Raw genomic sequence first — 24,296 nt, 5'->3', positions numbered from 1 at the left:
GCATCACACTACAAATTCATTGTATATATATATACGAATACGCGCGACTATGTGAAAATTATGCGACTTGGCGTTTGCGATGGTTATACATGTACCTACATATGAATTTGCAGGTCACATTCAAGTGCGCGCGGAGACGACGAGTAGGCACTCACGCGGGACGCGGTCTTTATAATAATATGTTGAAATCAAAACCGTGCGCGGGTAATCCGGTGTTTGAAAGAAGAAAACAATAAAATGAAAATTTCACGACTTTTAAAAAATATATTATGTAGCGAGAATGAAAAAATAAATACAACCCGAAGAATTCGTACGGGAGTAATGTAATAATATGAAGACGATAAATCATTACGATATATTTTGTAGTTTTAGTACTATTCGCTAAAAATCGCCTTTATATGAATGAATACAATTTAAAAGTTTTATTTTATCGTCTCGAGTGAGTTGTCACGTATACCTAAAATACCGTTGAAGATATACCATTCAGTATTTTAAAATTATTGTTAAATTACTACTTTTATATTAGCGTAATCGCGTAATTTAAAATTGCATTGTGTAAAAAATTGTGTTAATTATTCTTTACAATTATAATTCTTCATGTACAATTAAATCTAACTGATTTTTCTGATTGTTAGCTTTAATTAGGTATATAATTATATATTATTATTATTTGATTTTTTTTTACTGATATTTAAATGACAAAAAAATAAAATAAAAATAAAAACATAAATTTTAAAAACAATACAAAAACAATCTCAAAAAAAAGTATGAACAGTTATTTTAATTTATTATTACTACCTAACTAATTTAATTTATTTATCGTATACACATATTTGACAACCAATTTGTATATTATAATGTAGGTATGTAATATAAAATGTCAGATAAAAAACGCGTTTTTTTATGATCCGATCAAGGCTATTAAAATAACTCAATGACCAATGACTACTGTTAACTATTTCTAGAGAATTATAACAATTTTTACATTTTAAAATAATTAAACATTGATAATTATTTAAAATTTGTAATTGTAATTTAAATTGTTTATTGTTTTGTTTTTTCATACCAATATTATTAATAAATTCACTGTTTATGCGAGAACTGACCGTGTCTGTCGGAAATAAATGTTTAAATTTTTGAATAGGTTTAATCGCGAGATTAAATTTAATTATCAACAGGTTTTTAATTTATTTAAATTCATAATTGTAAACAGTGATTTCGGAAGATAAACTCAGTTCCCCATTTTAAAATCAGAAGGTATTACCTACCTATAACAGGATGTTATCGGATTATTTCTATAATTTAAATTTTTACTTAACTGTTGTTAAAATATTAAAGAGAGTTCCTTTTTTCCATTTGTAAACTACCAACTCATTAAAAATAAATCCTAAGTTTTAAAGTTTTAAACTTATTTTACATTTAAACTATTAAAAAGGCGTTCTCGCCGGCATTGTTTCCGTCTTACAATTAAGTATAACATTACAAATTTACGTTCAACAGTTCTCATCTAGCTATGTTTTACTAAAACTGTCTACGCAACGTACTTAATATGTAAGCCGAAAACAACATAATATATGTCCTTTATATATAAATTATACAATTTTATAAACGCGCTAAGTTGAAAAATAAAAGAACACACTGGTTTACTCGGAAATAATAATTTATTATTCTGGGCGACCGGAACACACGTTAAAGCTTAAAATATTATACGGCAATAGGTATAGAAGTACCGATTATAACCAACAATAATTACCCGATCGAGTAGCCCAAATTTTGAAAAATTGATCCACGTGGGTAGCACACTGCTGGCCATCTTCACTAACCTGTCATCGTATCCCCATAGGAATTCGTTTACAGATAGGTTGAGTATCGGCTGTGAATCCTGGTATTCGACCAACGAATTGAACACTACGTTTACGAACATCGGTGAACTCCGGAGCATCGAACTGAATCCCTATATTGAGACATAAATGTACGATAGTAGTAGCAGTATAATTACATAGTCGTGTTTAGAATATATTAAATAGCGATTACAAATATTGTTATAGTATTATTTGAATGAATTAATCACACATGTATAAATAACGTGTACATAGTTGATGAATCGTATTGCTGTTTTTAATACTATTGATCTGCAGTGACTTAGAATTCGCGGGAAAACAACTTTCGTATTCGTACCGTATTATATTGCAGTTTCGATACATAATATAAAAATAGTATTTTATATATATACTGCAAATGTATAATAATACAGCATACTTTTTATCAGTACGCAATAATAAATAAATACAAAGTACCGCCTGAAACACCGTATACTTTTTTCCTCCTTATTATTATAAGTCATTCATCTACTCGTGCTTTTATAACTTATTCTCAAGTCCTCTTGCAATCCAATATTGAAGTTTGATCTTTCTATAACCCTGAAACCACTTACTTTAAAATAATAATATGTAAATGATTATCTGTCGGGTGGCAGTATAGGCACCCATTACACATGACAAACGATGGTTATGTATCATTTTCAAAAAATAAAAAATAAGTTTAAATTTCGTTTCTGCCAAAATTAATATTTTACCTTAGACCTGATATTTAAAATATGTATTAGATATAAAGCATTGATAAATAATTAAATATTATGATAAATAAATTATCCAACTTGAAATAATCACAGAGTTTTGGTTATATTATAAGTTACATAATTGTATTAATTAAATATTAATATTGAATTAAATAAATAAAGAAATTATGACCCCACAGTAAGCATAATACAAATATGATAATATTTAATTGACTTAAATTTAAATTAGATTGTAGGCATAAATAATACTACGATGTCGATAAATCATGAAAATCTGTCCTACTTTTCTTTATATGAATAAAAACTACGAATATAATAGTTTTTTTTTTAATTTCATTATTGTCTATTAAGTACTTGATAACAGCAAAATATTATAAATATATATCTGATGTATTTGAGGTTCTTATAATAATAATCACTTAGTATTTTTCGGTTTATTAATTTTAATGCCGACACACATTAATCTATCAAATCGATGTATTCTTAATTGGTTTTAAAAACCAGGTAAAATATAATTTTTGATATAACTTGAATTTCTTTTTTAGGATCCGCCAAAATTTTTTATTATTACGGGGTTATAAATAAATTTGAAAGTTTTTAGATAAAATAAATTGTTATTTTTAAAATAGAATAATATATTATCTAGTTCAGATTACACACGTTTAATATTTTGTTACCAACTCGTACTTATATATTATATAGTTTAAAACTCGTTAATGCTGTGTATTTGCATGCAGTAATAATGTAGTTTTTATATAAATCGCACAAAAGCGTTGAATGAAATAAACAAAATATAAATGAAATAAAAAGTTTTTTAAAAAATAATGTAGGTGCTCCAAATGCAAATTATCCAAGAAACGCTGCGACATACTAGTTAACAGTGAATGGGACGGCGGAGAGGATTCCGTGGAAGATTTATTAATTTATAGCGTAGAATAATATGGAATCTACATACGCCTAGTAGGTACACCACTTTAAATTAGTGAATTTACATACGGCGTACTGTAAAAAAGACGCGTATTATTATATTATACTTCCAACAAAAATAATATAAACATTCAACAATACGTAGGTGTATAATAAATAATAATGCTATGCAAACACTTTCGCACCTACTTCTCCTATCATTAAAATGTTATCGAAGGTATAAAATATATTAAATTATCATGAACTTCAGCCTACGCCACACACAGGATATATTTATGATATATTAATATTAGAATTAAATTGTTTAATAGATAGTTTATGGTTAATTTTAAAAAACAATTACCTGCTTTATTACTTATATTATGCAATACGATTTTCGTGAATATTAAACCGTACAACCTCAATTATTACTACGAGTATCAGTGGCGAGCTCACGGGGGGGATCAGGGTATTATATGCCCCCTTTGGATTTTTTTGTAATGATATATTATCTATACTAACTAAAAGCTGAGCACGCCACTAACGAGTATAGATAATAGTATGAAATTTATAAAACATTTTTTCCGATATTTGAAATAATATCGAATATTATTAATTTAGGTATCAAACATGACTTATTTGTTTCACGTATTTAGCTATATGAGTACTGTAGATTTTCTATAAATAAAATAATAGTTACCATAGTTGATAATTTAAAATGGAAAGTTCACAAAATAGTCTTCAGATATAATAAGCCATACCATACCTAATAATCAAGCCCAAGAAATTAAACATATTTATCGTACAATTATAAATAATAGTTAGAGATTAATATCGCGCATTTTTATAGACTGGTTTATAAACGAAAAAGTTATCATTGAGGCATTCTAAACATTGTATCGGGAAGTTCAGCTCGTATATCGGGACGGCGGTTTTCGATCAATCATTAAAATATTATATAAAACATAGTTCCTGTTAAAAGAGATAATAATAATATGTCTTATACCAATAAGGGGATGTTAGGAACGACGATGCGATCCTTCTCGGGATCTCCAACGGACGATTTAAGTTCGAAGTGCAGTTTTCTCCTTGGGATATACGTTACAGTGTCATTGCTGTGAAACGTAGTGTTCGTGTTTTCCAACTCCTCCCTGTAAGACAAACCACGGACGAATTATTATAACACTGAAATGTGAAAGTCAATAATGTATTTTCATAAATTAGTAAACAGGTGAGGTAGTGTTGTCATGTTGTCATACTCTAACATAACATGTTTTTTTTTTGTACCATTCTTTTATTTTTTAACTCGAATATTATAATAATATAATAAATATTGAATTTAAAAACAAACTTGCAACATTATAGACATAATATCATATTATATAGTTCGTGAATAATTTAAATATTAAAAATATCTACGCATTTAGCATTTTAGCACCATATTATTATTTTATTATACAAATATTATACTATTTCCATAATAAACTACCTATGTTATTTAATAATTTATATACTTTATTCCTTAGTTCCAATAGTTTGACGCAAAATTAAAAATGAGCAGTAGTCCTGCAGAATATGGGCTTTGCTATATAATGACTACGATTAGTGTGTAGTAGAGTTCTACATAGACATACCTAACGTATTATTAGTTTATATATAATATTACAATGACTGCACATAACTAGCTTATATAAATACGGCCAATCATCATAATAAAACATTTGTAGAAAAAGATATTTAACATGGTAGTACATAATAATAATAAGTAAAATATACCTACCTATCTGTCTACTCTGAAATTTAAAATATTTTTCAAAAATGTTAAGTGCCAATGTATTTTGTTACTTAATATTTTTGCGATAACTATGATTTATAGCGTTTGTGTTATGTTATTTTGTTCAATTTAAGTGATTGAGATATAATAAAATCGAATGTTCTATGAAAAACTAAAACGTATTTGTCTCCTAATCGCTAATGTACGTATTATTTTAAACAGATGCGTACGAAGTTGACCAGCCACCGACTTCGTCTAATCGATTTGAAAAATAAACTAGTATTTTGAACTTTTGAACTTTAATTACAAATAATTAAATAATATTTTATAGTTACTCTACGAGTAAATATATTTTTTTTTTTTTGCAAATTTTACTAGTTTTTTTTTTATCATACTTTGACAACAGTTAACGGTACCTTACCATATATTTTATATTATAATAAATGAAAGGTTTTTTTTATCTTATAATATTTTAATAACATTTTTTTCTATTTTTTCTTTTAGATACCTATTATAAGTAAACACAAAATACATTCTATAACCTTATAAATAAAAATCTGAAACTTTTTTTTTGCTTATTTTTTACATAGGTACTTTAACATATTATAATATTTTATAATTTTAAAATCATACTTTATATTTACAATGTAAAGGTATTTTTTCGTATTACAATTTAACTTAATTAATTATTAACCTTAACGTGTTAGTAAATATTGTATATTAAACTTCGAAAGAAAAAAATAGCGAAAGACTTCACGCAAAACAATACAACGATAAATAGTATATTGTACAATAAAAATCATTGTTGTTGACTATTTCTTACCTCCAAATCCTTAATCACGTTAGTTGTTAGTTTTAAACATAAAAAGTAAACCTAACTAACCTGAAACAATATATATATTGTCTGCAAGTTTATGCTTTGAAAATTAAAATTATAAAAGAAAAAAGTTTATAAGCTTGTCGTAGCTATATTATGGTTGTTTATAATTAGATTTTATGAAACGGCTGTGTTTATAGTTTTATACAGACTGAATTCAATTTTATTTTTAACATGGTTATAACGTGTAATATTTAATATTTCTTTAGCAAAAATAAATCAAAGCTCTAGAAATAATCAATCAATAACCGTTTACGGAAATCAGATAATTACACATTTTAACGTGAAATAGAAGATACCGTGTATATTATGATTTTCATATAGGTCATACCTACCTCGTGACTGTTTGACTGGTTTGATATACGTATTTAAATTTTAAATTGCAGGCACGTGTGCAATAAATAAAAATAAATTGTAAATTATCACAAACAAAACAAACAAAACCGAGTCACATTAGATACGGACTTGCCGCCGGTTTACCTTCCAACGGACTAGTTGAACGAACATTGAACGTCGTTAATTAGACATCCGAAGCAATTACCCGAAATTAAAATTCCATTACCCGTACCACGCGGCGCGCAGTTAACAAACAAGTGATATTTATTAATAATTATTATAATTCTATAACCTACAACGATTTTTGAATTTAATATATTATATTAACCGATGATGTTTACGGTCGCATCCGCGGACAAGCGTATCCAGCGGGTTTAAACCGGATTCGAGCTGCATTAATCGTCATAATTTATTAAACTGTATGACAGCAAACTGAGGATCCCGGGTTCGTACCACGACATCTCTGGTAATGGGCCAAATAAGTACACACATAAACCATATAATATTATAAACGAAAAAAAAACCCTCGTTGACTTCCGTATGCAATATATTATGATATTGTTGTTGGTGGTGTAGTGTGTTAACGGTATACATTTTGTAGACAAAAATAAAAGAGCGCGTATTCGCCTGGAAAAATATTTGTAAAATATAATATTCTTATTATAATATAATAATAACACAAGCTCTTGGATCTGATCGCACAAATTGGGTTCGCGGATAAATGACGATGTGTCGTTTATATTTTTGTGTTCCGTATATAATATGTATATATTCTGGTATCTATACAGTATACTCTAAACTTTGAACGCCGGGATCGGTTAATCCATAGTACAGTTGTTTTTAGAGAACGTGATGTTTGTACCGGCCAACTGTCAAAGAATGTTAAACATTCAGAGGTTAAGTGAAACTCACTGAGTAGGCCATACACTTCACCCCTATTATATACGTATACACGTAGACGTGAGGACGTTTTATTATCAAAGCTGCTGCGGGGAAGCGGTAGCATGAAAGTGAAATATTAAAATGGCACGCGCGGGTGCGATGCGTAGTGGCGGGTAAAAAATAAAAATAATAACCATGTATAATATATTATACGCGTAAATGTAGGTACGAGCGGCGATACCTGAACTCAGACCCTCTGTTTCGGGATATAAATAAATTATAATAATAAAATGCGAATAATTCATATGATGCGCCTACATTATAAATTACTCTATAGGACCGTTGTCTATTGCGTATTTTAGTTTTATTATATCACAATTATACGGCAAAGCAAAATGTGCAGTATTGAGCAGTATCCCGAAAAATGTATCTAAATGAACAAGGAAATTCGTATATAATTATTTCCAACTAAAATCGAATATAATTATAATATCAAACACAATATTATGTAGGTACCTAGATAGACAAAATTTAGTTATTTCCTTAACACGTTTTGTTTTTATTAATATATTATTACTACTTATTTCATTAGACAACTGACGTACAATAATATACAATATAATATATTATCCTCGAATTAAAACTACACCATTTCTGAAAACAAAATCTGGTAATATGTATATATGTTTTTGTCTACAGTACTATTTTTAAACTTTAAAAACTTTATAAAAACTTTATATTAAAAATTTTCTTTAGTATGATTTATCCTTGATCAAAATGTGTATTAATTATTTTAATGTTTTATAAATTAAAAATTATTCAAAATCATAGATAATACGCTTAAATACATAAATGATTTTTTTTCGTATGGCGGTAAAAATTTTGTTTTAATTATATAATTATTGATAAAACTTTGATGACCAATAATTTAAAAAAAAAAATAAAAAAATTTCATAGAATCTGTTAAAAAAAAAATAGTTGCTAATATTACAAAATTATCAATCATTAAAAAAAACTTAATTTCAATTGTATATTAAAACCCATATTGTATAAATAGAGAAGGCCAAGTGTTAAGTATCTACTTATTTGGATATATAAATAGGTACATAAAACAATGTGATAATACTATAATTTCTTAAAAACCTAAATCCTATTATCAACAATAACAGTCATATTTGATTTTGAGCAAAATTAAAGTATTTTAAACAGATATATATATAAATATATTTGTTTTTGTATACTTTTTGCTATTTATTCTAGGCCTCGCACCTGAGGAAACTGTGATGTTTTCCTGAACTAAAAGCAAATAACTATAGGAAAATATTCTGCAATACATCGAAAACAGTTTATAACAAAATCGACTTATTTTCACAATTGAAACAATAATTACCTTAAATTTACAAACAAGTCATTTTTAGACATAATAGATCATTTTCGAAAAATGACGACTATTTTTGTACCAATTGCTACTGATATTCAGCAGGTCCCCTAATTGTAAATAAATGCAACATACTATTCATAGGTATATCATTTTGTGTTAGTCACTCTCCCCCCACCATTTTTGTGTCTTTAGCAGTGTATGGGTATTTGGTATATTTTTCTTTAACTCTATAGAAAATTTTTAGTTTATTACTATACCGACTTGTTATAATATCCATAAGATTGCAATAAATATATAATTTACGATGTGCTCTTATATTTTTCATTAAAATGTATTGATGTACAAACATGTTACAATATTAATAAAGTAACTATAATAATATAGTGCCCTCATACTTACCAATAAACATACGGGCCTATTTCTTTGACATCCAGTTTTTCGTCTTCGCCTGCCAAAAATCTATCAGCGTTAGTCACGTTAAATATGTACACGTTGACGTAAACTTTAACCGGAGGTTTTTGCCACAGCTGAAATGCATACGATCCTTCGACAAATTTCAATTTCTGAAAATTAAAAACATACCTAGTAAAATCGTTATTTTATATCATAGCATAATAAATTATACTTCGTTAGCCACCGTCTACAATTTAGTGGTTAATATAATATTATTGATTTGGGTTATAATATTTGAATTACGGTATACATAATTTAATACCTATTAATTATATAACCTTATTAGTTAGAATATAAGTATATAATGAAAGATTTAATTTTCGAGTGACCCGAACTATTTTCATGATCATTTAAAACCAGCATGCTTGTACTACAATTTTTTCCTTTAATAATATTAATAACGGATGTGTCCAAATTCCAATATTAAGGCCTTTTTAATATACATATATAAGTACTTAACATAATATTTTCAAGTTATTATATTTTTATACTATTCAAGAAATTTTTTGTGACAATAATACAAAATAGTTTTTTTTTTTTAAAGTAAGAAACCTTTGTCTTTGTAAATTGTTGAGGTGGTTTTTATTAAAACTTTTATGTATACATAGATTGAAATTTTGAAAAAGTTCATGGTTTCTTAGTAATTTTAGGTTTAAACAATTTAATAAAGTGCCATGATAATTTAAAAATTATATTTATTTATGTTAATCTATATTCTATAATACTTAATATTATAAAACGTAAGAGTTCTTATACATATTTCTATTAGCGCAATCTTAGAAACTACAGAACTGATTTAATTTAAAGTTAAATCAATAGATTTGTTGAAACTTGGATGATGTTTTAGCCTTTTTTTAACCCTTATAAGTTATTTTAGAGTGGCTTGCACAGCATGAATTTCATTTTGGCTCACAAAAATTCAATCATGTTTTGTTTGTTTAAAACTATATAGTTGCGATTATTTTATAGAATAGAAATACAATTCATAAATAAATTAGTATAAACTAGCCCAAAAACGAATAATTTTAAAATTAATTAATTAATATTTAAATTATTGTTTGTTATTCAAATGTGTAAATAATAAAATAAAAGGTAACAGATAAAGGATAACAATGAAAAGTAATTATACTAATTACGTTATATGTTTGTAGCTTATAAACGCAAAAAACTACTTTACCGATTTTGATGAAAGTATCAGAGATTGTGCTTAGAGATATCAGGGAAATGTAGAGAGTAGTTTGAACCATGTTCAAAATCATACCAATGCTATATCCAATATACCTCGGGCGGATTAACCATATCTATCGAATTAGTTCACAAAGCGAGGTAAACTGATACCGATTTGTCTGTAAATTAAGGTACCTACACTAAAACCGAGATACGCCGATGTGATGCCGTATTTTATGTTTGTTCGCTTTTTTCAGGGCGAAGTCGAGTTATACAGCTGGTTTATTACAGTTTTACAATTTTTTTAAATGTTCCAAGTATAAAAATCCTTGAATAAATATAACATATTTTATTATATACTTTATGTAAAGCCATTATAGTATTATTAAATATTGTTCTCAATACTTTAAATATAAAATATAATCACATCCTTAAATGAAATTAAAAAAAATCTAAGTATTTAAGTTACACATATCCTTGAAAATACTGAAAATATTCAAATATTCCAAAAATCAGTATTTAAATTAATACATTTTAAATGGATAAATGAGTGTGAGAATACTATTGTTGAATCAACCTGTATACGCACATACATACATATAATGTAGAAAGAGGTACGCTTATTACATAGTATTTTAAAACCACATTTTACGATTCTATGAATCTAAACATTAAATAAATATAATTTGTAAACCATTAAAAATGCTAGGTATTTAATATTTCATATTGCATGTATGATTTCATAAAATTATTAGCTTTGACAATTTTAAATTAAAATAATTATTATAGCTTATCAGTAAAAACAAATCATTATTATTTTAAAAAAATAACAAAAACATGTTATATTTTTCTCGATAATTAAATTCAAGTTTTAATATTGAACATGATATATAGAGTAGATATCTTAAGAAAAAAATGTATAAAAAAATTACAAACATTTATTCTAAACTTCACCAAATATACCACATGAATGTAAAAAAAAACTATTCCCTTCCAGATAATTTCTAATTCCATATAACTGTGTCATCCTTTAAAATGAAACATTTTTTTATCGATACGAAATATTCAAACTTAATTAGCGTAGTGTATAAAATAGTATATTATAAAAAAAAATTAACCCGTAAACTGTGTCGATAAAATATTTTCTATCGTCCACCCATAACATCATTATTGTTAACCAAGCTCATAATAATATATTATCTTTATTATATATACATTCATTAATCATCACATTATTATTCAAATCGATACACGTATACCTATGTATAATGCATTATAGTATTATATAAATATAAATTATAATTATTATTCAAATATAACGTCCGCGTGTTTGATATTATATTGACTAACCACTATAAGGTAATCATATCTAACGTGTATTTATTTTATATTAGCTATTTCGGATCTCAAACGTATAACGTATCAATTATTATTAATATCTCGTTCATCTACTACAGTTGTCCGACACAAGTCTACATCTGTATATAAAATTATAATATATCATCGGTGAGAAATCGAAACCTTGTGATGACGACAGATCGACTGTTGATGTTGTGGTACACAGCGGTGGGTAATGTGATTATTATTCACGTGATAAATCATTTTTATATTGTATAATACATCAAATAATAATAATAATAATGTTTAATACACTTATATTTATTGCGAATTAATCAAATACGGCACTTAATTTCTAAATGCAATAATTTTATTAGGTACCTACATATCGCTAAAATCAAGTCTATAAAATTATGCAACAAACGTATAAATATATGTGATAAAATATTGTGCAATTATGAATTAAATATTTTTAAATATCTGATAAGTATAAAACAGTGAATACATATAATGGTAATTATTGTATGGTGAAAACGATTTATTAATTGATTGTTTAATGGTGAACGTCCGAGTGAAAGATATAAACGGACCTTAAGTATCACTAAAACTTCAAAATCAAGGCGATTGGGAACCATTGGTGGTGTAATTAATGATAAATAACAATATTTCAAGAACAATATTACTAATAAATCTAGAAAAAAATTATCGCTCACATGTCTGCTGTCGCCAATTACCATAAAAAGTAAAAACACATTTTATCATAAAGCGTACCTAATATATATATATATATATACTAAGAATAAGGTAGTTACATATCTACTTATAATATTTTACATTGTATAATACCATATAATGTATAATACAGTATGAATAATTGTTCCTTGAGCTAAATATAATAGATATATACGATAATGCGGAATTGTCTTTTAACCCTGTTTTTAATGTTTATATATCCTGCAGCTCAATTAAAAAAGGTCGCAGTGTATATATAATAGTAAATTGATTGCTTAATTAAATATTATATTTTAAAAATACTACGTGGGTAGGGATGAACGTATATTCGCGAATTCAGGTTTCACGCATTATAATAATAGGTACCTATAACATGATATTTAGTGCTCGTTTTGTGTATATAATTTATTTCATACCTGCCTACTATAACAGCTTGCAAAAATGGGGCAAAATCTATCCCCAAACCAATAAATAATAACAATTTTAAACATTATATAATATTATAATAGGTACATATAAATTCAAAAAAAATTAATGTAATAATATATCATATTATAATATGATCTGTTTATTATATATATATATATATACTGGGTGTGATTCAAAATGTATATGTTACAGCCATTATATTGTGTCTATTAAGAAAATATTAGATTCCCATTTAATAAACCTCTACAGTTAACCCCTCAAAACCCCTCTAAAATATTTAAAAAAATTATAAAATGTACAAATCATTTTAGATGTTTCTAAACCAAAAAACTTTCGTATTATAAATTGTTCTCTATTTTGGATATCGATATGTTAAAATGGCTGTAACATAAATCTTGAATCACTCTGTATATATAAGGTTAATATAATATACTCGTATAATAAAAATTATAATATTCTATATTCTGCTATAATTGATTAAGTTTCATTCATTAGACTCCGTGTCCTAATTTATGTCTTTCAAATAAAATGAATCTAGTTAATGATTCGATGATTTATAAGAATATAAAGTCTTATTAATAAAACGTTATTACAAGAGTGTTAATTGTTATTTATTTATGGTTTTCATCGCAAAAATTAGAAACAACTTTTATGTATTTTTTTTTTTTTAATACATCATTATTTTTGAATATATTATACAAATAATACAGTATTTAGTTACGTTGCAAATTAATATGCGAAAAAATATATTTAATTATCGTATTGTTTAGTGAAAAAACTAAAAACGGAAGTTCTTACCGCTGATTTGATGATTTCTACCGGGTCGAAGAAGAACAACGCGTATGAAATGATCAGAAGACCAAAGCCGCAAAGACCGTACCTAGCGTTTCCTGGTTAAAAAAAAAAACAATAATAATATTAATGATTTATAAATAATATTTAACGATAAACATAATAATTATCATTATTCATAGGATTCGAAGTGTACGTCTATGTATGTAATAATAGGTGTACTATAAAGTATAAATATATACTACTCGTAATAACTATGTAGCAATGTATATATTAATATACACGTAGATAACAATTTATGATCAGTGACATCTAGGTACGCATTTTTTAATTAGAGGAAGAGTTAGAAAAAATCAAAACTATTCGTAGAAATAATGCAAATAAGTACCTGAAACATTTTTTTTTTGTTTTCTGTATACAAAAAAATTAATTTAAAAAAAAAAATGTCTCAATAAATAACAAAATTAGTAAATCTTATTTATTTTAGAAGCTGAAGTTGAGAACCTTATTTAGTCCATTTTAGTCAAATCTTATTAATTAGATATTTTTAAATTTTAACCAATGAAATTGAAATTTGAGATACCTACCTTTATTTTTATAAAAAAAAAAACAGGCTAAATAAAACACATTTTACCTATATTATATGTGTGATGGGAAATAAAAACCTTTTTTTTTTATTAATATCTCAAATTATAATAATTATTATCACTTTAATGCCTTACAATTAAAAAAAAAAATGTTTAAAATGTTTACCTAAAATTATTTATTGAGTAAAATTATCGCATAAAAAATAAGTATTCTAGGAAAACTCGACACAGTAATTTTAAGGTAATAAAATTTTAATTTGTTGTCTAATATTGTAATATATAATGGTTATAGTTATGTTTATTATCAGCCAAACTATAATTTTAAACAAAGTAATAATACATCACTTCTTTGAAGTTAAAATTGTTAATAGAATATGATACTTTAAAATAATAAACTGTAGCTTACTGCAACTCCTGCAAATTGCTTTAAGCAAAGCAAAATGCTAGTGGAAAGTGTAAACTGTAAAGGATTTTAATTTTATACATAATGGAAATTTTGTAATAATTATGCTATTATTTTTTGTTGTATTATAAATAATTGTTATTTAGTAAATTTCTAATTACAAAATCACATAAAAAGGGGATTAATGATAGCCATCTGACCCCCATGGCTATCCTTTGTAAACTCTAATACGTACGATTTAAACAACGGAAGTTATTGATTTTTCCCTAAACTTATGAATCATTCTCAGAACAATAATAAAAGCAATTTTAATTACATTGTGCATAAAGACCGTTAAGGGTAGAATGAAGGATCAGAATTGTTACAGGGCGCCGTTACGTGATAAAAGCAAAATATGTATATATATTATATATGATGATATCGAAAACTACAAATTGGTTTCTCTACATAATCTTACACGATTTCTCGTGTTCACTACCCAATTATATCATTTACAATCGTTACCAGAAAATTAACATCGTGTGACCTCGATCAAGCGACTAAATTATGTATATTATATTATCGTAACCTCTCGTTCCTAATTTTAACTATTCGTTTCCAATGAATACAATAATCGATGTAATTGCTACGCGACGAGAAGGAAATTAACGGTACTATATTTTCTTTGTTTTACATTGTTAACCTAACTATAGGAGCTACGTCACATAGACACACACACGCACACACGCGCATACATTGTATTACACACGTGCTTCTTATAATCAATCGAACGAAATAATAATCTATCAAGAATTATATGTATTACAAATCGTTTATGAAATCAATATGCATGGTTTACTCACTTCGCACACACGAAAATTTACAGGCCATGTAGGTATATCCTAAATGAGTTTATCGCGTATAATTGTTATTGTATTGTAAAAATGTATTGTTAAATTTAATTCAGTTCATTTGACATGATCGTTATGATACATATAATAATATAACATATTACATAAATATTATCATTCTATACAAATTAGAACCGTACTTATTAATTTATCGTAATATATTATGCAATGTGTTTATTTTATTTTATTTTTAATCAATCTAATATTAAATATAACAACGATTTTATTTTTTATTGTATAGGTACAAATCGATTGCTTCTTTAATTAATTTCTGATGTGAGACTTATTATAATAAAATATTTAATTTTTTTTTTTATTAATGTATCTTCTCCAAAATTTGGTAGATGGTAAATTTGTTAAAACATTAATAAAAATGAATGAATTCTTTTAGAATAAATTCTAGACATTTCGATGTAATATGTTTGATAATAATAATGATAAAATCGTAACGATTATTGCAAATTTAACAAATATATGTTTTGATAGTTGCTTTGTTAGAAGGTCGCAGGAGGGACAAATTAAATTCCAAGGGAGCGTTTCAGTCACACAGTCCTGAATATACCGGCATTCAAGACTGAACATAATCTGACATAGTTTCATGTTATACGTATACCTAATAAATTAAGTATACTTAAATTTTAAACGTTAACAAATGACACATCAATAAAGCGAATTCTAGTTGATATCACTAGCTGACACTGTAACAGTAATCTTGGTCTCTAAAAATTAGACAATGTTACAACAAATAAGTTATGATTATATTTTAATACTAACAGTCACACAGTTTTATTTATTGTCTACTGATTTAAAAAAATAAAAAATATATATTAGTATAATTTTTAATGTAGACTAAACACATAAGGAATATATTATACATACTAGATCACCAGCATGCTCAGCATTAGGTATCATCCATAAATTGCCGTTTTATACTCGCATCATAAGTTTTTTGAAATATTTAAGTACCGATATAACTATAACGCCTATACTAAACACTTCATTATAAAATACCTAGAGTTTTAAACTTTTTAAGGAGTGTCTACAAAGTGATACAAACATCAAATTTTTTAAATGATTTAAAAATTAACATAATCTATATTAAACTATTGTCATATTTTATTACTATTTGTAAACATTTCCGAGTAATAAACACTCGACTTATAATTATTAAACATATTTACAACTATTTTAATATGTTGTATATAAAACCTGTTATTGTGGACTATGATTAAAAAAAAATTAATTAAATATAAATTAAACGTAACATATCAAAATCTGATTATTCTAATTACGATTTATTTACATAAAAAAACATCTGTTTAGCGATTTACAGTATAGTAGTTAAACAGTGAAAAGTGAAATTATAATTTAAAAATGTGATTTCTTATTGCTAAACAACACCTAAGAACTAGCATATAAAATCGAGTATTCGATATTATGGCCAACGAGTAGTATAGAATTTAAACCATGAACTGGAACCATACTGAAAAGAACCATTCTTGGAACCAGAATCCTTTAAAAACTGAGAACCAGAATCTCGCAAAAATCTTTATTTAAAAATAAAAACCGGAGCCTTATCGGAACCGATACTTTTAGGTTTAAGTTTTTACGAATAAGTTCGATTTTATAATAATTTCTTCATTTTTATTTTTATATATTATTAGTACTGACTGACATTAATAACTAAACAAATAAGTACCTAGATTTATTATTATTAATGTTTAATATTATTATTTAGGGTTAATAACTAATATTTAAAAATAATCTTTCGAATCAATGAACAATAAAGTACAGACGTCTAAGACGCGTTACTAAAGTTTAAAATATATCAACGTATACATTGTTTACTAAACAACTAAAATATTGTTAACAAATATAAAAGTTATTATTTACTACACATAGAGGCATGGGGCTATACTTAATAGTTATCACAATAACGAGAAATCCTGTAAATATGTTTAATGTTTATAGATAACTAGACTTGTTTTGATTTTATAATAAAATTACTACTACAAATTGTCATCCGATGTCCAGCGCTTGTGCGACAAGCTCGCGTTTAGTTTTATTTTAATATTATTTGTTGTATACGTGTTACATAAAAACTTAAAAATGTATAGGTTTTTATTTTTTTTATATAATATTGTATTATTAATAATTATAGCTAATGAATCTTGTAACTTAAAGATTCTTTTGTTTTAATTTTTAGTTTTTAGTACTAATTAGTACATATTATTTTTAATCTATGTGTTACGTAAAATCATTACATTTCAATGGTTATTTTCATTATTTTACTGTATTAATCTTTTAAGTATATGGGTCATCATTAAATATTAAAATACTTTTAAATTGTTTGCATTAATATTAAATATTCCAAAATGTTTGATTATTATAAGCAAAATATTGTTTATCATTATTATAATATTTCTCTTATGTAAAACGATTAGATCCTGTGAAAATGAAACAGACTTTCCAATCTGGAACCCCTAGCTTTCAAGTCTCTCAAAGAAAACGATATATTATATTATAATAATAATAATAAAAAAAAAGATCAACATTTCAACATATACCCACTAGTATAACAAGTGGTAAATTATACAGATCAATTAATGTGGAAGCTAATAATAAAAAAAAAAAAAAAATATTAGGGTTACTTCAAATATTTTTATTTTTATGAACCGATATCGGAACTGGAATAGATTATTTTTTTAAGAACTGAACCGAAGCGGAACTGATAAATCATCAAGGTTCCGGTCGCTGAATTTAAATAAATATATATCTAATTAAATTATGATATGGGGATAATTATACTTGTTAAATCACAATACAGTATATGCGTGTGAATATTTACGCGGTGTAATAACCAATAAAATATACTAAACAGCGAAATGATATGATTAAAACAAATTCAATTTTGTTTGGAATAAAAATTAGAATGACCCGAATACTAAGCATGGTTCGTTCAATATTTACTCACGCATTTACATATTATAAAATTTAATATATATATATATATATATATTATATATATATAGGTACGTACATAATACAATACTATGTATATTATAATTATAATGATATAGACATAATACGATTAATACGATAAATATATTGTTTATACTGTGGACGAGATTTAACGATGAAATATTAAAATGCATGTACGTTTGCATTTATACATGTAATATAAATACACGCCTATAAAATAACATTTATGATTAATTAACATTTCGGTAGGTAATACTAGTTACGTAATTTATGCACCATCACATAGGCACACCGGATCAATATTTTTTTTATTTTTTCATATTAAATACGCAATTCAATACATGTAAGTGACAAGTCAGTAGAAGAGAAACGGAATCAAATAAGATTGTGATAAAAATTATGGGTGATTAGTAAAACCACATCATGCAGTGAATTTTATTTTACGAGGTTCCTAAAGGGATAGCGAAATAGGTAGTAGAGCGGGCATAGAATAAAAAATAACTACAATATCGATAACCATTTTATAACATAGGTAAAGAGTTAACGATTATTGAGTTTATATAAGCTAAAAATCATACGAGATATAAAAGAAATATCTGGAAAATGTCATCAACTAACTAGCTAGTAATGTTTGTTTTAATATTGCAATAATAGTTTTTATTTTAAATATATTTAATTATAAATTTTCATGTATAACTAAATTAAAAATATATATTTATAAGAATAAAAATGAATACATGTTTCATATATTTTTATTACGCAGCGTTAGTTAGGTGCATAATATATAATAAGTATACATTCAATTGCGCCGAACTAGAATAAGAAAAAAAAGAATGAACTTCGTGTTAAATACATTTCGGTAGGTAATCAATTTCGTAAAATGTATGGTTTCATAATATAGGCGGTATGGTGTGCAATTTCATTTATGATTTCGATATAGTATTAACAAATTCGACAAAGAAGTATGATGTTCTACCCTCCTTGGGAGATGGTATTTTTCAAAATTCGATGCAGATATGAGATTAGTCTAAAATCTAGTTTTTATATTTTTATTGAAGATATAGCTGGAAATTTAAATATGTAAAAGTATTATTTTGTATTCATTTATTTAATAAACTATTATAGATAATATCACTTCTTTCGGTTAGGTACTAAAATAATGATCAATATACGTAATTTTTGATTTTTGATTTAATGATTTTTTTTTTATATATATACGCAACAGGACCATTTTTCTTTAAAATTTTTCAATTGTACATGTAGAAGTATTTTGATAGTTAGAATATTAAGTTGTACACACTATCATTCTATTAACACGTAGTTTGCTCGTCGCATTGTGTTATATAGTCTTCATCAGCGGTTCCCAACACATGGACCGTGGACCATATAATTTTAACATATTTACTGAATCACTAACGTATATTATACTTAAAAAATAAAATTATTATAATATTTATAATATACATTATTATATTATATATATTATACACACACATATATAGATGTGCTATTAGTCATTAGTGGACCTCAAAAATAATTTTACAAAATTGGTGGTCCGCACAACTAAAAAGGTTGTGAACATATGGTCTACATGATTAAATAACTTACTACTACCTATAAATACAATATTATTATTACAATTATTATAATACTCGTGAAAGTACTCGTATACTTATACAATAAGATCTTAAAAACGTAATAAATGCTCTTATTTTATGAGATAATACAATTTATAAAATGCATGTATATAGATGACGAAGTTAGTACAATAAAACATAACTTGTACTGTATACTTCTTCAACTTACGCTTTATATTTATAAAATATTATAAAAAATCAATCACATTTCAAATTTTTAATATTTTAACTTTGATAAAAATAAATACTTTTAATATATTTGTATACTAACTGCGTATAACAAAATAATATATTTTTACAATACATTTTCATTCATTCATCACTCATTATTAAAAAATACATATTCATATATATATATTCATTTTCGAACATTTTGATTCTAAAATGTGATCATTGTTGTTATTATCCTGTCTCTTGGAAACATTATAGAGTATTTATTTCAAACTATAAATTTAACATTATAAATACAATAATTAGGCGGAGTTCGTGTAAATATTTTTTGAACTCGGGATGCCAATCACTCTTACTGTAAGCTACAGATTACTCAAATTACACCTATAATTATGCCACCCACAAATATTTTGAGCAAATTATTAATACTAGGTCATAATATATGGTTAAATTTACATATACAATAATATGTACGTAATATATGTATGTAAATTTAGGCTTCTATGAAATAAAAAAAACGCACTGCCTCAAGTACTATAAACTATATCGATGGTTTTTTCTTTATTGCGATTTGTTTTTCGATATTAATACTATGGATTACTACGTGTCATACTATTATTATTACATGTCCAAGTACAATTCCATAAAAGATACTAAGTTATTAAAAAAAAATAACTGATTAATAAAATAATAACGGAACTCACTGTATCAACTATATATATAATTTACAATAATTATAGATATTGTAATTGATATTAATGATTTTATAATTATTTGACATTGCACTTGATTTCTCAAATCATATTATATAGATACAAAATATAAAACTAATTATATAACTTACGGCACCGCCTATATACAATGTACTATTACTTAAGTCTTTGTCATCGTCATCGTCGTCGTCCAAAGAGGACAGTAGTTATAATTTATAAATAGGTACGCATGTGTTAATACGCGGCGTATCACCTACATACGAATATACCTACATATTATTATTATTATTATATATTATATAATAAGCAATAACACGCAGCGCGTGAGATATTAGTGTGTCGACGACGATGGAGCGGTGTGCGGTTATACCTACACCGTATTTTGCTACCAGACGACACGCGTAACGCGGCGGATTAAGTCCAATGTCAATAACGTTTTCGTCACAGCTCATAATAGCTATGTACAAAAAATATACGCGTATTATATTGAGACAGACTGCTCATATAAATATATACCAGTGATAGCCCCAATGCTAATAATATTATATCATCATTTATCACTATAATAGGTACCGAAAAATGTTATATAAACGGAAAAAAATAAATATATTTTGTAAATTTCTTTGCAAATCGAACAAAAATTCCAAAGACGATACCTTTCTTTTATAAGTGTATAATAGGTAATAGGTATAAACGGGTTTTGCATATGCGTATACGCCCCTTACATTTTTGAGTTTTTAATGTTTTTATTGCTCAATAATCTTGAAAAAAAAACTTAACTCTATAAATCATTTTGGCTAGGTTAAAATCAAAAATCAAAAAATAAAGACATTCTTTAAAACACTGTTCTTTTAAAACTTTTCTGATAATTTAAAATTAATGTATTTTTTATTATTTAATTACATATATTATGTACAATATTTAATTTTAACTAAAATTATGCACTTAATTTGTAAAAAAAATATATTGTTTCTTCGTTTTAAAAATAATCGAAATCACCAGAACTAGATTTATTATATTTTTTATCTGGGGCAAAGTATAAAATTAGCGTCCTCTCCTATTATGCCACTATGATTTGGTTATTTGGTGCCTCCCCCCTCCTCTCCGATCAAATCATCCAGGAAAAGTTTCCGGATTTGACCCCTAGATCCGGCCCTGAAAATCACCACCTCTATCATTCGAACTATCACTCGTATTCTCAACGTTTTTATATGACATTTCCATACATATTTCTTTATTTAATTCATTAGGATCAAATCATATATCATATTGAAAATTAGTAATTATACTAAATTTTGAAAATAATTATGTTATCTATCAACAATAAAAAAAAAGTTTTCTTTTGAAAAAAATAAGTTTATATCGTTAAGGGACTACTTCTTAAATTATACAAACAAAATCCTATTATTTTCAAGTAATATAGCCATTGCAATGAACATACTACACAATTTTAAAAACCAGAATTTCAATAAATGCATTATTTAAAGATAAAATAGGGAAGAGGTGAGTGTAATATTGGTAAATCATTCTGTAGGTATAAGCAATTGTATACGAGTACACGGTGAACGAAAGTCAATCATTTATGCACTTAACACATTTAATAAATTTCCTTTTTTTATGATGCAAATAGATTATTTCTATATTATATTCATATGTTATTATAATTTCTAAATTTCTTATTTATTGTGTAAAAGTTGTGCTAATATCATAATCTTGTCGTGCTATCAGGTAATGGTGATTTACAAAAGGAATGGCGATGGTTGTGATTGCAGCCCTCGCTTTGGAAATTGGTTTATTCCTTTCAATACATATGAAAACAACTTTAAAAATAATATTTTATGGCATTTATTAACAGTAAATATGATAAAAGTTTTAAAATATAACAATCATAAAACGCAAGTACGCATAGACACTATATACACTACATCAGTTTTAATTAATAGTGTGAAAATACTTTTTTTTCGCATAATATTTACACCCCTTTGACGTTTTGTCAATGAGGGTACCGCCTGCAGATCTAATTTAATCGAAATAAACATGTTCGTATAATGTAATTTGTAGACCTAAAAAATATTATGATCGATTTTTTTTTCATCCAATAAACCGAACATTCAAAACAAAAGGTAACGAATCGAGTTGATGTCATAATATTAAATTTAAATATTAGATATTATATAATATTATTATGGTTTCGTATCCGTATAGTATAATATTTTGTTTGCGTATGACGCAACGTGTATATATTGCAACGAATGCATTTTTAAAAGTGTAAGAACTACCCGTAGAGCATTAGGTGGATCGGGTTTTCTAAAGATAATTAACGACCGGAGGTGAAACATCAACAAATAACGGTGTGATAAACGATTATGGTTAGAAAATCCAACGAGGCGTGGACGGAGTCGAATCAATACTTTGGTCGTATTTTTTGTCGCTACCAGTTAACGTTGTTCTATACTATGAATTAAAATTATTATTATTATTATTTTGATATTTATTCGTGTAATGCATACACCAAACCACAACTCTACTCTATGTACTATGTATTACTATTTACAATTAATCAGGGTGGTACGCAATATTTTTATCGTTAACAATTTTGTTCTCGGTTATGTTTTCAAAAATCGTAATATAGAATCACTACAGTTTATGACAATTACTTATAAGTAATTCATAATATAATAATTTATAACTTAATTTGAAGCACGAAAATAATTTAATATGCAATTTATGTTTTTTACGATTTTTTTATTATAATATGTATTTCGGTACAGGAAGTCAAGATAGAATATTATATTATCATCCCTTATATTAATAACAATATAAATTTCATTCTAAAAAACTATTCTGCACAAGAACTGGTTTACCTACGGAGATTGGTCAAGATATTTTGCTTCAAAATGGAAACATCAAAAATATTTTTTTAACGACTGTTTTATTTTTAGACATTTATGAAAGATTGTGTATCTAAACTAGTATAACAATTTGTAGAGCTGCTATTGTGCGCGAGCATCTTTTCAATATGTTTTCACAACTCACAATTTTTTTTTTTTTTTAAATAAGCATATTTTAAACATTATAATATTACACTCTAAAACTCGTTCTTGACAAATGTTTTACAAATGTATTATTATGTATACATAAATAGTTTACATTTTCGCTTTTCGCTAGCACAAAACCCAAACACGATTTCAATACGTTCACGATCATGACAGTCCAAATGTTATAATGATAATAATAATAATATGAAGTAATAAACGGTGCAGCAGTT

General features: G+C 25.9%; 1 protein-coding gene across 2 annotated transcripts in view; it reads right to left on the bottom strand.

The window, feature by feature from the left end:
- LOC132926513 (scavenger receptor class B member 1-like) overlaps positions 1-24,296 on the bottom strand; it is a 95,520-nt gene that overhangs the window by 19,180 nt on the left and 52,044 nt on the right. For both annotated transcript variants that reach the window (XM_060990877.1, XM_060990878.1), the window contains exons 2-5: positions 13,652-13,743; positions 9,134-9,297; positions 4,491-4,635; positions 1,754-1,954 (exon numbers count right to left, since the gene is read on the bottom strand). In XM_060990877.1, coding sequence (XP_060846860.1) covers positions 1,754-1,954; positions 4,491-4,635; positions 9,134-9,297; positions 13,652-13,743 — 602 coding nt within the window. The remainder of the gene's footprint in view (positions 1-1,753; positions 1,955-4,490; positions 4,636-9,133; positions 9,298-13,651; positions 13,744-24,296) is intronic.

The sequence above is a fragment of the Rhopalosiphum padi genome, chromosome 3 (genome assembly GCF_020882245.1).
Source record: "Rhopalosiphum padi isolate XX-2018 chromosome 3, ASM2088224v1, whole genome shotgun sequence".
NCBI classification, from domain to species: Eukaryota; Metazoa; Arthropoda; class Insecta; order Hemiptera; family Aphididae; genus Rhopalosiphum; species Rhopalosiphum padi.
Note: the sequence above shows the minus strand (reverse complement) of the source record. Positions and strands in the feature narration are given on the sequence as shown.